The sequence below is a fragment of the Balaenoptera musculus genome, chromosome 8 (assembly GCF_009873245.2).
Source record: "Balaenoptera musculus isolate JJ_BM4_2016_0621 chromosome 8, mBalMus1.pri.v3, whole genome shotgun sequence".
In the NCBI taxonomy this organism is placed as follows: domain Eukaryota; kingdom Metazoa; phylum Chordata; class Mammalia; order Artiodactyla; family Balaenopteridae; genus Balaenoptera; species Balaenoptera musculus.
In genome coordinates this window covers 47,351,521-47,367,978 of record NC_045792.1, presented here as the reverse complement: position 1 = coordinate 47,367,978, position 16,458 = coordinate 47,351,521, and the positions used below count along the sequence as shown (strand labels likewise).

At 38.4% G+C, this 16,458-nt stretch overlaps 1 protein-coding gene across 17 annotated transcripts in view; it reads right to left on the bottom strand.

Moving 5' to 3' along the window:
- The window catches only part of DLG2 (discs large MAGUK scaffold protein 2), a 2,039,030-nt gene that overhangs the window by 660,577 nt on the left and 1,361,995 nt on the right, over window positions 1-16,458 (bottom strand). For all 17 annotated transcript variants that reach the window (XR_005020917.1, XM_036860586.1, XM_036860590.1 and 14 more), the window contains one exon: window positions 10,272-10,322. Coding sequence is in view for 16 of the 17 variants with exons in the window: in XM_036860586.1 (XP_036716481.1) it covers window positions 10,272-10,322 (51 nt within the window). In the remaining variant the exon portion in view is untranslated. The remainder of the gene's footprint in view (window positions 1-10,271; window positions 10,323-16,458) is intronic.

The following is a 16,458-nucleotide window of genomic DNA, read 5'->3' as shown; positions in this document are numbered from 1 at the left end:
GGATCTAGTACCTCCATCAGGATCCTGAAGTCTCAGGACATCCCTGAGTTAGAGCTTTCCTTGCCAAACCTCCTTAACCATCCACAGCTCGTTGATACAAGTCAGGAAAATAGATCTACTCTGATCAGAAAACTCAAGTGGGAATAATGGAGCTTTGTCACTTCCGTGCAAGTCTTTCCATTGTAGATTTTGTCTAAAAGCTGTTAGTTTTAGAAGTACCATTATACTAGCATCAGATGTGCTTGTAATAATCAAGAGCCATGTTGAAAAAAGATAGGGGTGATAGTATAACAAGTGGTTCGCAGAAGAAAATATACTGGTCAGTTTAGATGATGTGAGGGCACTAAGGCTCAGACTAAGGAACTGGGAGAGAGCACTTGTTAATACTCTGGTGACGGTGTGTGGGGTGAAAGAAGGGAGATAAATCAGCTGGGAGCTATAAAGAAAATGGAGAAGGCTGGAGACAGCAGCTGAATTTCAGCTAAATGCATTTTGTGCCAATTCATCTATATCAGGCCTTTGAAGTATGTTTACCAGGCGATCTTCAATCCTGAGACTATGATGTTTACATCTAAAGAAAAGTTAGATTAATGACCCACCCAAACGTCTGTAAACCATATTTCTAACAGTCAATTTTTTTCTGAAATCTGAGGCCAATAGTTAACACTGCAAACATGTACAAAAACTTGCTAGTTTCCAAACCTGTCTAGTTTCTAGACAGTAGAGACCTAAATTCATAGACCTGTCACTAGGCATTCTCTTTACTTGCCACTTTTTTAAAATTGTTCTTTAATTCTGGGAGTTGAAACACAGTAATGGGTTACTTTAAAGGGGATGGTATGTGTAAGCTTTGGGGTATTAAGGTTTATTGCAACCTGCCAACAACATTCTCTACCGGAGAGCTTTGCTTTATGACCTTACCTCAGCGGTAAGAGGCACAATTAGAATTTAGAGAAGATAAATCTAAGCAAGGTGACATTTATTTTGAGAACAGGCTATGGCAGCATGAGCCTAGGGCAGGACCTATTCAACAACTTCCACACAGTGATAACTAAAATACAGCACCAAGATACATTTGTATAAGTCCACTCGTTGGCAAGTTATGGATGATGGATTTGAACTAGTCTGGCTAAGAAGAATTTAAGGGAAGGGCTCATTTAGCCATTGGAAACAGAGTGGCTGTCTGGTGGGGTCTTTAGGACAGATATAACATAGAAATTGGATGCTTCCCGTTCTTTCTCTCTCTTTCTCTCCCTCTTTGTCATCTTCTGTCTCTGGCTCTCTCGGCAGGAAGCCTCATTTTCTCAGATGAGCTTACTCCATGAGGCAGGAAATTCATATTGCAGCCACTCTCACGCCTCACATCTCACAGCTATACTGCACAGTTGGAAAGCAGCACCTCTCATCCCCCAAACTCCAGGGCGAAAAATCTTGAGGAGCACTCTTATTGTCTCAGTTTGGCTCAGGTATCAGTCTGTAAACTGTACATCAAATCCCTAAGAAAAGTTTTAAGAGTAAAGATTTCTCATGTTCCACACTCCTGAGGTTCTGATTTATTTGGTCTAGGGCACGGCTCAGGTATCTGTATTCATTTTTTACTAGCTTGCCTGGTAATTCCAATGAGTAGCACTAGACCAATCAACTATACGACCATGGGTACTGTGATTGGCAGTTGTTCCCAGAATGAAGTGGTTGGAATGGGGCAAGGAGCAGTTCCCCCAAAGGACGATGTTCTTCTTGCCAGTTGTAATGTGCAAACAAAAAGAATAGCTGCTCACTATATCTCTACAAAATATTTTAAGGAGGTATTAGAGCATCTGAAGCAAATATCATAGCCCGAATCTATTGAAAACAAAAGAAAACACTGTAGGGGGCTTCCCTGGTGGCGCAGTGGTTGAGAATCTGCCTGCTAATGCAGGGGACACGGGTTCGAGCCCTGGTCTGGGAAGATCCCACATGCCACGGAGCAACTGGGCCCCGTGAGCCACAATTACTGAGCCTGCGCGTCTGGAGCCTGTGCTCCGCAACAAGAGAGGCCGCGATAGTGAGAGGCCCGCGCACCGCGATGAAGAGTGGTCCCCGCTTGCCACAACTAGAGAAAGCCCTCGCACAGAAACGAAGACCCAACACAGCAATCAATCAATCAATCGATCAATAAATAAGAATGCGAATTTCTTTAAAAAAAAAAACACACAAGGATAAGTTAAAAGGCAAACAGTATCCAATTTAAAAAAAAAAAAAAAAAAAACACTGTAACTGCTTGTCTAGCTGGGAACTAAATTCTTATGAGCTAACAAAGAAGGGAAGCTAGAGCAACAAATAGTGTGGGGTTATTCTAGAGGAAGCTATGGCTGCAAACTCAGGGCAGACTCCTTTTATATACTTAACATGCTTAAAAAACACATTGATAATTGGGCACACAGACATTTTGGAGATTACTTAAAGAGCTTATCATTTACCGTAAATACAGTCTCTCTCTCTCTCTCTCTCTCACATACACACACACACACGCACACACGAAAGAAAAGCATACATTTGCCACTTGACTTAGCCCTAGAATCATAGCCTGAAGTTATACCAACAGTGACATCTTTAAAAGTAATGAGGCTTAGATAAAAGTGTGAGTATTCACTTTATAAAAACTAATAATACTGAGAATCTATGCTGTTCTATGAACTATTTTAGGCATTTTACATACGTTATTTCTATTTTTCACAGCAAGGCTGTAAAATAGATATCAGTATCGCATTCATCATGAAGAAAACTGAAGCTTAGTAGGTTGTCACTTGTTCAAGGTCACATAGAAAGTGGCTGATTCTGGATTCAAAATAAGGTCTGAGTTCAAAGATTGTGCTTCTTTTTACTGCTTATGTGAATCTACTTTTGTTCTATAAATCTTGCAACACCTTCCACAAAGCCAATAAAACTTTGATCAAAATTCATACATATTAAATGTTTTTATATCTAAATACACACTTAGGTTTGGATGGTATCTATGTTCTTAAATATACATATGTGTGCATATATTTCAAACACACTAAAATATACACTGATAATTGGAAATACATAAAATTTAAGAAAATTATCTAGCATTAAAAATTATTTAACTAAAATAGAATAAGATTGTGCTATAGCTGACTATATGAAAACCCCTCAAATATCTTCAGGACTCTGGCTTTTTGTTCCTGTTACTACTAATTTGAAATAGCTAAAGAGACCCAGAAAAAAATCAGACATTTAGAAACCTAAAGCCTCTACATTACTTGAAGCAATAGACCCTTAATTCCATTTGAATTTAGGAATTTTCATCTTCATGAAAACTCAATAGTGTGAGATAAATAAATTTAGCCTAAGTGATTCAGACAGCCAATGAATTTCTAACTAATTTGATACCTGGATGAGTCTGGAAAGTCCATCAGTAGACAATTTTAATGGGTCACTTCTTACCTGCGGTTCACAAATACTGTTTAAAAAATTCCCATATTACCCACCTTATACCCCAAACTCAGTTCATCTGTAGGAATTTGCAGGGTGCAATAAATCAGTCACTTTTCTCTGCCCTATAAATCTGTTTATTTTAGCATGGATCAAATAATAAGTAACAAGAGTCAATGATTTATATTTGGGAAGATGGCTCAACTCTTTGATTTTTTTTAAATTGCAAAAGAATATCCCTGACTTGTCAGACAGAACATTCGTATAGTGTCCCATGGTCATAAATTCTGCAGCTGTCAGGAAAGCACTGCAAATGTTCTTTTTTTTTAGAGGCTGGGGGTAGGGGTCGGCAGATGGTCAGATAGTCACTTCAACATCTCTGCTAAATTGTAGTCATGCATGCTGGTCAGGGTTATGAAGGCATGATGAATCTATTATCCATGCTGGGTCAACTAGCTTCTCTTGATACAAATCATATTAGGGGTACATAACCTGTTAACTTCATGCATGGATAATGGATAAATCACTCAGAGGCATGAACTTTATACTCAGCTACCTTTATTAATGTCACAAGAGCTGAGGGTGTCAGAAAGGCTTGAAATATCACAGGTGTCCATCGCTGAGAGGCCCAGATTGTGTTAATGAATTTCTTGGATTATTGTCTAGGCATCTTTGAGTTCCTTGCTCTCTCTAGCATTTTCCCATCCTACAAAACATCAGAATCTGTTCTTCTAACATTCTTAACATATTTTGAATCATCTCCTCTTTCATCACCATTGACAGAATTTAGCCATTAATTATATGTCTTAAATGGCATACCTGCATCATCTCCTGAATCCCATGAAATGTACACCCAATATTGCAGCTAAAGTGATCTTTTGAAACCACAAGTATGATTATGTCATTTTTTCTGCTTAAAATTCTCCAAAGGCTCTCCACTGCCTTCAAGATAAAATTTAAAATTTAAGTTTAAATGTTATCCAAGGCATCTATATTCCCAGTCCTCTCCATCTCTCCAGCCTGGTCTCTCTCTCTCTGAGTCCTACTTCATACCTTGAAATGCAGTCAGTCATCCTGAACTACTTGCAGTTCCTTCAGCATGCTGCTTTTCCATGGACCCTTGAACATTTGCACTTGCTGTTTCCTGAGAGGCCCTCTTCTTCTACTCCCTTCTCCATGGCTAGCTTCCTCTCACCTTTCCTAACCCAAGTTCAGGTATAATGCCTCAGGAAAGTACTCCATTCTGGGCCAGGTAGCCACAGCATTCTGTTCTTCTTTATGGTTTCTGCCTAGTTACTTCTCTGTGTCCTCCCCCAGGTGGTGAAATTTTATGAAGCAAGGACTGTGCCCAATGCCCTTGTTCAGAAAGTGTTCAACACCTAAATGTACAGAAGACATGTGTGGGATTCACCATGTGTGGCAAGTGGTCAATGCATTGACCAGTGATGCTCTAGGAGAGGAGTCATCAGCTTGTCCTCAAATTGCCCAGTGGCTTTCCCTGTTCTTTTTATATCATCATAGTAATATAAAGAACACTATAATAAAATTCCTTCCATCAGAGAACTCACAGATCAGTGGAAAGACATTTTATTCATCATTTAGTGTGAGATATTCTCTCTTTGTGTTAATTTATGAAAGGGCACCTTTCCTAAGAGGGGAAGTCAAGAAAAGTTTCTTGGAGAAAAAACACTTGAGCTTAATTTGGTGCAGTTTAACTTAGTGGCAGTGAGCTTAGGTTTTCATGTCTGTTGGGTATGGGGCTGAATCCTAGTTCCATTTTTACTAAGATTGTGACTTTTGACAAGTGAGTTAATTTCTGAGTTTAATTTCAACTCATTTAAATTATGAGTGTCCTAATGTGTTAAATGAAGTTAGCAATATCCACCTCACAGGGATGTTACTAAAGGTGGTTAGTTTATTACTAAATTAAATGTTATAGAGATGGAATGTAGAAAAAATGTAAGCTGCAAACACATATAGCAAAGACCATAACTTCATCATTGGATGTCTGACATCTAACCAAGTAACTGGGGAAGAAAAAAAGAAAAATAAAAGGGAAAGCTGGTATGAAAGGAGTTCTTGTTAGATTAGTGTAAATTGTTCATTGACACTGGGAAGCTAGGTTTTAAGCTTCCACAATGATCCTGATAAATAACACTTGTGAGAACTACCACATTAACATAAAGGAAATGTTAAGAATAATTATGATGCATGCTATTCTAAACCTTTATTTTAACTCATGTAATACTCACAAGAGTCCTAGGAGGTGATTACAAATACCTTAGCCTCATTTTCAGATGTAGAAACTGAGGCACAGAAAGGTTAAGTATTCAGCTCAAAGTAACTTGACCAGCAAGTGATAGAGCCAGGAGTCAAACATAGGCCATGTGTCTCTACTTCACTGTACTTACAGAGGCAGAGCACAGGCGTAATCCAATCATCTACCAAATAGCCACCGAATGCATACTCCATTCCAGATACTGTTCTAGGCAAATTGGGTATAGAGTTGACTATATATTTATATATAGTATATATTTAGGGGGGACATAGATGCTAACAAAGTAAACAATAATAAGTACTATGAATTTCAGATATTAGTAAGTACAATTATAAAAGAATAAAGCTATGAAAAGGAAACAAGTGTGATAGGGAAGCTGGCACTACTTTAAATGGGATACAAAGGAAAGATTTTTTCTGAGAAGGAGACATTTGAGTTGACATTTAAACGATGAAATGAGCAAACCTTATAAAGAGCTGACAGGAGACTTTCCCAGGCATATAGAATACCATATATAAAGGCCTCGAGGTGAGAAAAGCTTGGCATTTGAGGACTGATGAGAAAGTCAGTATGGCTGAAGTGAAATGTTCTAGAAGTTGATGGTTAGGGCATAATATTGGAGAGGGAAGCAGAGGTCAGATTGTATAAAGCCTTGTAGGTGATGATAATGAGTGTAATTATCACCTCTCGGAGGGTTTTAGGAATAAAAGTGGTATGATCTGGTTTATATTTTGAAAAAGATTACTCTGGCTACTTTGTGGAGAAGAATGGGCAAAAGTAGAAGTTATTACAGTGGTTCAGGCATGGGATGATATTGATTTGGACCAGGATTCAGCAGAGCAGGTGGTAAGATGCAACTGATTTTGAAATATATTTTTATGGTAGCACCAGTAGGACTTGTTCTGGATATGGAGGGAAAAGAGTAATTATACAAGACTCCTAGATATTATTATTATTTTTTTGGGCCTGAATTACAAGGAAAATAATAGAGCCAATTAGTTAAGATGACGAATATTAGGGTAGAAGCAACTTTGGCCCTAAGGATAGTGAGTGCAGGGAAATCATGAATTCTGTTAGGAATATATCAAGTTTAGAAGATCTTCTTAATGTTCAGGAGAGATGACAACTGGACAGCTAGCTGTACACATTTGGAATGTGAGAAAGAGGTCATGACTTCAGATTTGGGAATCTGAAGTTGATAGTTGGTATTTAAAGCCATGGGTCTGGATGAAATGACCAAGGGAATGAGAAGAGATTAAGAAGAGGTCTGTGCACTGGGTTTCTGGAGTGTTCCAACAATTAGAGGAAGAGCTGGTGAGGAGACTGAGAAAGGGCACTGAAGACACGGTAAATAAACAGGAGAGTGTTTTGTTCTGGAAGCTAAGAAATTAACATCTTTGAGGAAGGAGGCAGTGACAGCTGTATCGAATGCTGCTGAGAAGTAAGTTAGGACTGTGAACTGATGCTTGTACTTAGCAAGATGGAACCTGCTGTGACTTTGATAGGGACTGTTTTAGGACTACTGTGAGAATGAAAACATGAAATAGGTTAAAATAAGAAAAGGAGGTACTAAAGTGGAGTTGATGCAAATAGACAATTTCCCTAGATTTTTGGTTAAGCAAAATAGAGTAATGAGGCAATAATGGGGGTGGGGAACATTGGGTCAAGGGACGTACTTTTTCTTTAAGATGAGAGATATTACATCATGTAATAGATGTAATTAAATTAAATTAATTAAATTTATCTGGGAAAAAGCAAGAGAGAAACTGATATTGCAGGAGAGAGAGGAGAAAACTCCAGAAGCAAAGTCCTTAAATGGATAAGAGGTTATGGAGACCAGGTCACAGGTGAAGAGCTGGCCTTGGAAAGCAGCAGGGAAAATTCCTTCACTGTAACGGGGAGAGCACACTAGTGGACCTGGTGGTAGGAAAGTAAGGTGGTTTTCATTTGATTGCTTGGATTTTCTCAAGGCCACATGAAGAGAGATCAATAGATAAGAGAGAGGATGAGGGAGGGGGTGTTTGAGATTTGAGGGAAGCAAATGAGATATGAAATTTTTCTCCCAGAGAAAGAGAAAATGATTCTTCTAAAGAAATTTATAAGAATTGCTCGGGTGTTTTGAGCGTTCATTTGAAACCAATAGTTATAAGTTTAAAGTGAGATGACTAGGTGCTTCTCTAGCTATGTTCAGTTACCCAGGTGCTGGCATGGAGTAAGTAGGAAGGTGTAGGTCTAACCAGGGTAGATTAACAAGGGCTGAGAGTTTGCTGGATGAACACAAAAAAAGAGAGAGGAAATAAAAATGTTGAACGTGCGAGAAGGAGAATTAGAGTGATGGGACCAGGAAACATATGCTATAGGGGAGGAGGAAGGGGAGGGCATAAAGAAGGGTGAAAACAGGAGGTAAATGGTGAAATCAATAATTCGAGGTCCCAATGGGGGCGAAGAATTTTGGGAGTGGGGGCAGTAGAATAAATGTTAAGGGCAGATAGGAGGTGGTGTTCTGAGAAGATGATGCTTGACACAGAGGTCTTTGGAGGGGGTACAGCTAATGGCCACGACAAGGTTCAGAGTGTGATCAGGAACCCTAGGGCAGGAAGTAAGGGAAGTGAGATGGCAAGCTGTCTCATGAAGCAAGTAAGCATCAGAACACATACTAGCACCCACAGTTGTCTGACTCCTAGAGAATGTTCTACCTCACACCGATGTTAGCTTCTAACTATTTCTGACTTGTAAAGCCAGGGTAACTAAATGGCGTTTTAGTCAAGATGTATACATGTGTGGGGTTCAGAGACAGAGAGGTTGGCCTCATAAGCATGAGATCTGTGTAGCTGAACAAGGTCCTACATTTAGAAGGCTCCTGCTGTTGCCATCTTTTAATTCTTACTAGTTTTTAAACAAGGGCCTCACGGTTTCATTTTGCACTGCAACCCACAATTTATGTAGCTAATTCCAGAGAGAAGATTAATAATTTAGAAGGAGAAATATCTTCTCTTTTCCCTTTGGGGCTAATTTTCCACAAGCCTCACTTTTCTCCATTTAACATGCCTTTAAAATTTTATCAAAGTTCATAATGGAAGTTTTAAAGAACCCATCTGTCAAACTCTTAACTTTTAATGTAAATTTCCTTTTAAAGCCACTCACAATAAAAATTAGGCTGGAAGTGAGAAATTCCCTGACTCAGGAAAGTGAATTATCAGTAAACTGAAAAGGAAAAATACATGTAAATGTAGATCTAGAGTCTGAGTTCATGCTTGAATGATAGCTTAGGAAAAATACTTACATTTTTATTTTTTAATATATGTGTATTACATGTTTATTATGGAAAGTGTAGGAAATAAACATAAACAAAAAGAAGTAACTAAAAACTACTCAAAAATCCTTAAGAAGAGTTAACCACTTTTAACATTTTGGTGTATATCCTTCCAGGCTTTATGTAAATATTTGTGAATGTGTATTATTCATATATAGCTTTATTTGTGTTTATTGGATTATATTTAAATGTCATTTTTAAACTTGATTTTTAATTTAATAATAGAGTCTGGTTGGACCTCCTATCCTTGTAATTAAATATTTTTCTAAAATACTATTAATATAACTCAATTTTCTGTTATGTGGACATATAATAATGTATTATTAAACACTTGGCTTTTTCAGTCTTCACTATTATAAACAATACCAATATGAACATTCTTTGTAGACTTGTGTATTTCTATAACTCCTGGGTCAAAAAGTGTCCATTTTAAAGCTTTTGATCCATGTTTCTAAACTGCTCTTTCATGGCTACTCCAATTTCCAGGCCCACTCAATGGCAGTGAACATTAACCTTTCTTTTAAATGTTTTGCCAATGGGGTTGACAAAAACTGTTTAGTACCATTGTTTTCTTTGTTTAATAATAAAGTTGAGCAGGTTTTTGGATGTTATTGGCCTTTTCTTTTTTGATGAATGTCCTGTTAATACCTTTCAGTCATTTTTTTTTCTAGGTGGTCTTTGGCCTTTCTTTTGTTCTTCTGTAAAATATCTTTATATATTTGGGTTATGGTACACAGAATTTCCCTAATTTGTCAAACCCATGCCAAGGTCTTAATAATACACTGGCAGAGCTCTGCAGGGTTGCTATGTTTTTCTCTATGGGGGAGGTTTTAAAATCCATCACTTGTTTTTTTAAACTAAAAAATGCATGGTAATGGTAGTTATGAAGATAGTATTAATATCACATAAACGAAAATATTTTATAATATATCTTAAAATGTATAGAAAAACATTTATAACGAAAACAACAGGAAAAGAGTATCATACAAGCTCACTGAATATTTGTCTTTCCTATTCATTTCTCCAAATCCTGGCAATGTAGCTTACATACTGAACATTCTGGTGATTCGGTCTGCTTGTCTCCATGCCCTCCACTGAAAGCATTTCATTAATATTCTCATTGTGAGTGCTGTTAGAAATTTCCAGGGTATAAGACACAATTGCACATTTTCACAAGACAACCCATTAGGATGCAGAATGTGGAATGCAAGGTTAGGGTTTTGGATTATTGGGTTTTTTACTTACCCTCTCCAGTGTAATTTCTTCAAACTCATATTCAATTTCTGTCCCATTGACCTGTAAATATGAAAAAAATAGAGAGAAAGATTAAATACATTTTGAGGAGGAGAGAGCTGCATTTTACATAACATTAGGGGGTTAAATTTCATCCTGGCTATGAATAAACCACACTTTATTGATGTTTGTGATCGTATGTTTTCATCCAAATGAAATATAATCCAAGCTATTCTAAAATATGAGTGAGACTCTAGAAAAAAACACTTATTGCATCCCTTAGAATTTTGTGATGTTTGGGGGAGAGGAAACAATACAAAATGTGCACTGTGAGTTTACAAAGAATAAACCAACTAGGGGCAATGTTACAGTTACAAGGGGAAAAAATTTCCCAATATCTTTAAAATTTTCCATGAAGAGACACTAAAATATGACCTTAAGAAATTAGTGGCAAGGGCAGCACAACCATATGACATTTCTGGCTGTAAAACAGCATTAAGAATGACCATGTCAGATAAGAAATGCCTTTTCTTTATTGGTTGAAGCTCAGGTAATTTATCCCCATTATCCTCTTGTTATATTTGTTGGGAAGCCCTGGACCATGTAACCATGCCTTCAGTAGCAATGAGAAAAGAAAAAACGAGGACATGTCTGAAATTCCTAGTGAGAAAGCATTTTCACCATCCAACCAACCCTTAAATTTATTTAAACTTACAGAGAGAAACATTTTAAATATAGCCAGGCAACATAAAACATATGCCTTAGATTTCAACAGACATGAATATAGAATATATGAAGAGCTACTTTAAAATAATCTAACAAATATTCAATTCCCACTTTTATCTATCACAGAGCCCTCCTCAGCCAGGCAAAACCTCTGAGCAAGAAAATTCTTGAATAGGCGGTTTCTTTTTTCTTATATATGTCTTGGCAACATCATTAACATTTAGAAATCAGCCAGAAAAATCTAATTTTCAACCAAAAAGCCATAATTTTTGTAATGTTCTAACTTCAGTTTACTGTCCCTTCTTTAGAAGAATTTAAATATAGTTCTTGCATATTGAGAGCTCTCTGGAAGGCAAGGATCAGATAGCCCCATTACCTAATAGAGGCTGGCAAAAAGGAAATGATGAAGGGGAAAAAAAGTGAATGAATGAATGACTGAACTAAGTAATTAAATTATTTATCTGATTTATAAACACAGACGCTTGTGGGTTCTCTTCCATAAGGAATTTGTATATGGTATCATTCATTGAAGGCATAAAACTATCATCAGCAAATATAAAGAATGACAATAGACTTTACTTATGTGTGTCCACCAGCCACTTAGAGCATGTTTTTGATTTTCTAATTACATGAGCTAATTGGGGAATCACATTTTACTGTGTTACTAAATTATCAAACAGCCCTAAACCAAATTTGATTTTCTGGCCTTCAACAACTTAATGACTCAGAGAAGAGAACTTGATGATGTTAGAACTAAGCTTTAGCAACTTTATAGACATATTTTTGTTCTTCACACGTAAAAGTACAAAAGGAAACTCAAAACTCCCTGTATGTGTGTGATTCCATATTAATCCTTTTTATTCATAAATTTTTTTAGTTGACAGAGAGAAGGCAGAGAGGGAAGGCTGAGCTAATGTGATGTGTTTTAATTCTCGCAGTATGGCTCCATGAAGCTCTTCTTTGCTTCAGTGCTTCTCTAGAGTGGAGCCCTTCACGTTATTAAAGTGGTGCAAACTGCAGAGAAAAAGACAACTTCAAAGAGAAGAAAACAAGCCTCTGATAATAAATATCAGAGGTGAAAATTCTGTTAGGAAGTGCTTAAAAGACAAGAATATTTTAGTGACACACATTGCATAGCTGGGGTCTACCAAAATCTTTGCTGAACATTTGTATGATCATATATGTTGACTTTTAGATCCTAGAAGCATTATTTATACACAACCTAATTTGTATTCAGAAGTTCCCCAGTCAGCTAGGTGAACCATTGATGGCTTACATTTACTCCATGGGTCTTTAGTTTTCAACCCAAGAAAATTATGTCATTTGCCTAATTCAGTAGTATCCAGGATCTCTTTTTAAGAGGGGAAGATGACATCCAGGTTGGGATGTAACCTTACCTTTAAAAGAAAATATTCCATGACTACAACAGGATTTAGTGAAATTATAAAGAAGTGAAAGGATTTTAGCATAGGTGAAGCAATATTTCAACCTTTAATTGAGGAGCATTTAAAACATGGAATAATAAGAGCCAGAGTGGGAATTTAGGAAAGACATTTAAGAGGTTCTAGCGTTTATTGTTTTGTCACTAGGAGAGCATCATCTATGTTCTGCCTAAGAACCTCTAAGATAAGAAATCCTACAAGGTCCCTTGGCAAAGACCTTGGGGGAAAGAATGAAATAGAAAGAACTAAGAATACCTCCATTCTAAACAGAGGTATATAAGAGTGCGCTGTGACATTTGTGAAAATTTAGTTAACTTATCAGAGGAGTACACCAATTCAACAGTCTTTAAATATTTTTTGTTCACATTTGCTTAGAAGAATGGTTGCTTACTGAGTGGTAAGGACACAAAAGGCATAAACAGTAATTCCCTCCTAGCCATAATTTCATGTATTCTTATTCAGAAAAACCAAGAAAAACTGTTGTGAATGGCTCCCATCATCTGCTGGGGGGGGGGCGTGGTTTACAGACAGTCTATTGTCTGAACTTGTCTCAGTGGCCTCACTCTACTCCCAATTAGTTTGACAATATATGCCTTTTAATTCACAAAGGATTCTCTTCCTGAAAAATACTGCCACTTATATATGTTTTTTTTTTTTCTTGACCAGTAATACTTCCTGTGATATTTAAGCACCCTGGTAATGTTTTATGATCCTGATAGTCTGAAGCCTGTACAGCAGCATGGAGAGGGCTCTCATTATTTCAGATCTGGCTCTGACCATCACTGACAGTCTCCCCTCCACCTGGAAAAGTGAGAGGACTGGCAGTATTTTAGACATGGAGGGTCACTAAAGTAGATGGAATTTCCCAGTTTTGAAATACATTTTTCTTCAGATACTTGATTTTTCTGAACCTAATGGTTATGTAGTGACAGCTGGTAGGTTTCCATGGTGGCTAGAAAATCAAATTGATGCCACACATTGTCCTGCACAGTTCTGGGCATGTAGCCTTCCTGGCCTCATATGGAAGTTAAGACAAGAGCATAACTTACTCAAATTCAAATTTGGTATTTAAAGTTCTAATTTCATAAACTTTGAATACTTTTCATATATTTTTCTCTCTCTGACAATCTTTAGGTTAATTTCACTGATTTTTTTTTTTTTCCCTTGAGTGCTATAGTACCACCTGCCTGGGTGATAATATAATTTGATTTGAGATCTACTTTTATCTCCTGAAAAGAGGTTTTTCATGAATAACACATGTGAACTAGTCCATGTTTTAATGTTCTTTAATTGGAATCTTAAGTAATGATTTCTTTGATTTTTTTTTGTTCTTTTCCACATTTGTAATTTCATTAAAACTAACAGCATACCAAAATGTAAGATGAATGAATTTTTATACATTCCCATATCACAGATTAAAGCAAATGCTAAAACATGAATATCAAAGTGTTGGCTTCTTAGGACTAAACACAATTCCACCCAATGAACAAGTATTGAGCATGCATGGTGTGCCAAGTGATGTGACAGGTAGTGAGAAAATAAAGATTTTACGACATTATCGCTATTCTCAAGAAACATACAGTCCTTAAAGAGGTACCAAACACAAACATATTAAAACCTCACAGAAGTGTGATATCCAATACACAAAATATACAAGTGGCCTTGAGCCACAGCCCCACTGTTGCCACATGCAAGATCTGTACACATATATTTACTATTTGTTGTATATATATATTTGATTCCTTAGTAGTATAGAATATGACAGATAATGTACTAATTCTGCCCTTTATTATAAGTGATTATAATATAGTAAATAAGACATCTTTGAATCTTATGGTTTTAGCATATAAAGCAGAGTGATGAACGTGAACAATATTTAAAGATATCTGCGACAACTGTCTTAAAATAAAAAATGGGAGGGGGACCTTCAAGATGGCAGAGGAGTAAGACATGGAGATCACCTTCCTCCCCACAAATACATCAAAAATACAACCACATGTGGAACAACTCCTACAGAACACCTACTGAACGCTGGCAGAAGACCTCAGACTTCCCAAAAGGCAAGAAAATCCCCACATACATGGGTAGGGCAAAAGAAAAAAGAAAAAACAGAGACAAAAGAATATGGATGGGACCTGCACCTCTGGGAGGGAGCTGTGAAGGAGGAAAAGTTTCCAAAGACTAGGAAGCCCCTTCACTGGTGGAGACAGGGTGTTGGTGCAGGGGAAGCTTCAGAACCATGGAGGAGAGTGCAGCAACAGGGGTGCAGAAGGCAAAGCGGTGAGATTCCTGCACAGAGGATCGGTGCCCACCAACACTCAACAGCCTAAGAGGCTTGTCTGCTTACCCGCCAGGGCAGGTGGGGGCTGCGAACTGAGGCTCCAGGTTTGGAGGTCAGACCCCAGGGAGAGGACTGGGGTTGGCTGCGTGAACACAGCCTGAAGGGGGCTAGTGTGCCACAAGCTAGGAGGGCGTCCAGGAAAAAGTCTGGACCTGCCTAAGAGGCAAGAGACCATTGTTTTGGGGTGCACGAGGAGAGGGGATGCCTTCCCTGTCTGCCCACAGAAGACAGAGTACTGCTTAAATGAGCTCCAGAAATGGGCATGAGCTGAGTCTATCAGCTTGAACCCCAGAGATGGGCATGAAATGCTAATGCTGCTGCTGCAGCCACCAAGAACCCTGTGTGCAAGCACAGGTCACTATCCAAACACCAAAGGGGGCCTGTGCAGCCCGCCACTGCCAGGGTCCCGTGATCAAGGGACAACTTCCCCGGGAGAACACACGGCACACCTCAGGCTGTTGCAACCTCAAACCGGCCTCTGCTGCTGCAGGCCCACCCTGTATTCCAATTATAACTACCATACCCCTCCTTCCCCCGGCCTGAATGAGCAAGACCCCCCTAATCAGCCGCTGCTTTAACACTGTCCTGTCTGCACATGAACAGATGCCTGGGGGCGACCTACATGCAGAGGCGGGGCCAAAACCAAAGCTGAACACTGGGAGCTGTGCGAACAAAGAAGAGAAAGGGAAATTTCTCCCAGCAGCCTCAGGAGGAGAGGATTAAATCCCCACAATCAACTTGATGTACCCTGCATCTGTGGAATACCTGAACAGACAACGAATCAACCCAAAATTGAGGCGGTGGACTTTGGGAGCAACTGCAGATTTGAGGTTTGCTGTCTGTGATTGATTGTTTCTGATTTTTATGTTTATCTTAGTGTAGTTTTTAGTGCTTGTTATCATTGGTGGATTTCTTTACTGGTTTGGTTGCTCTCTTCTTTTTTTTTCTTTTTATTATTACTTTAAAAAATTTTTTATTTTACTAATTTAAAAATTTTTTTTAAGTTCATAATTTATTTATTTATTTTATTTATCAGTTTTTTTTTTCTTTTTTTCTCCCTTTTTTTCTGAGCCCTGGGGCTGACAGGGTCTTGGTGCTCTAGCTGGGTGTCAGGCCAGTGCCTCTGAGGTGGGAAAGCCAAGTTCAGGACATTGGAACACCAGAGACCTCCCAGCCCCACATAATATCAATCAGCGAGCGCTCTCCCAGAGATCTCCGTCTCAACGCTAAGACCCAGCTCCACTCAATGGCCAGCAAGCTCCAGTGCTGCACGCACCACGCCAAACAACCAGCAAGACAGGAACACAACCCCACACATTAGGAGAGAGGCTGCCTAAAACCATAATAAGTTTCCAGACACCACAAAACACACCACCAGACTCAGCCCTGCCCACCAGAAAGACAAGAACACAGAACACAGGCACCAGTCCCCTCCACCAGGAAGCCTACAAAAGCCACTGAACCAACCTTACCCACTGGGGCAGACACCAAAAACAACAGGAACTATGAACCTGCAGCTTGTGAAAAGGAGACCCCAAACACGGTAAGTTAAGCAAAAGGAGAAGACAGACACATATGCAGCAGATGAAGTAGCAAGGTAAAAACCCACCAGACCAAACAAATGAAGAGGAAATAGTCAGTCTACCTGAAAAAGAATTCAGAGTAATGATAGTAAAAATGATGTAAAATC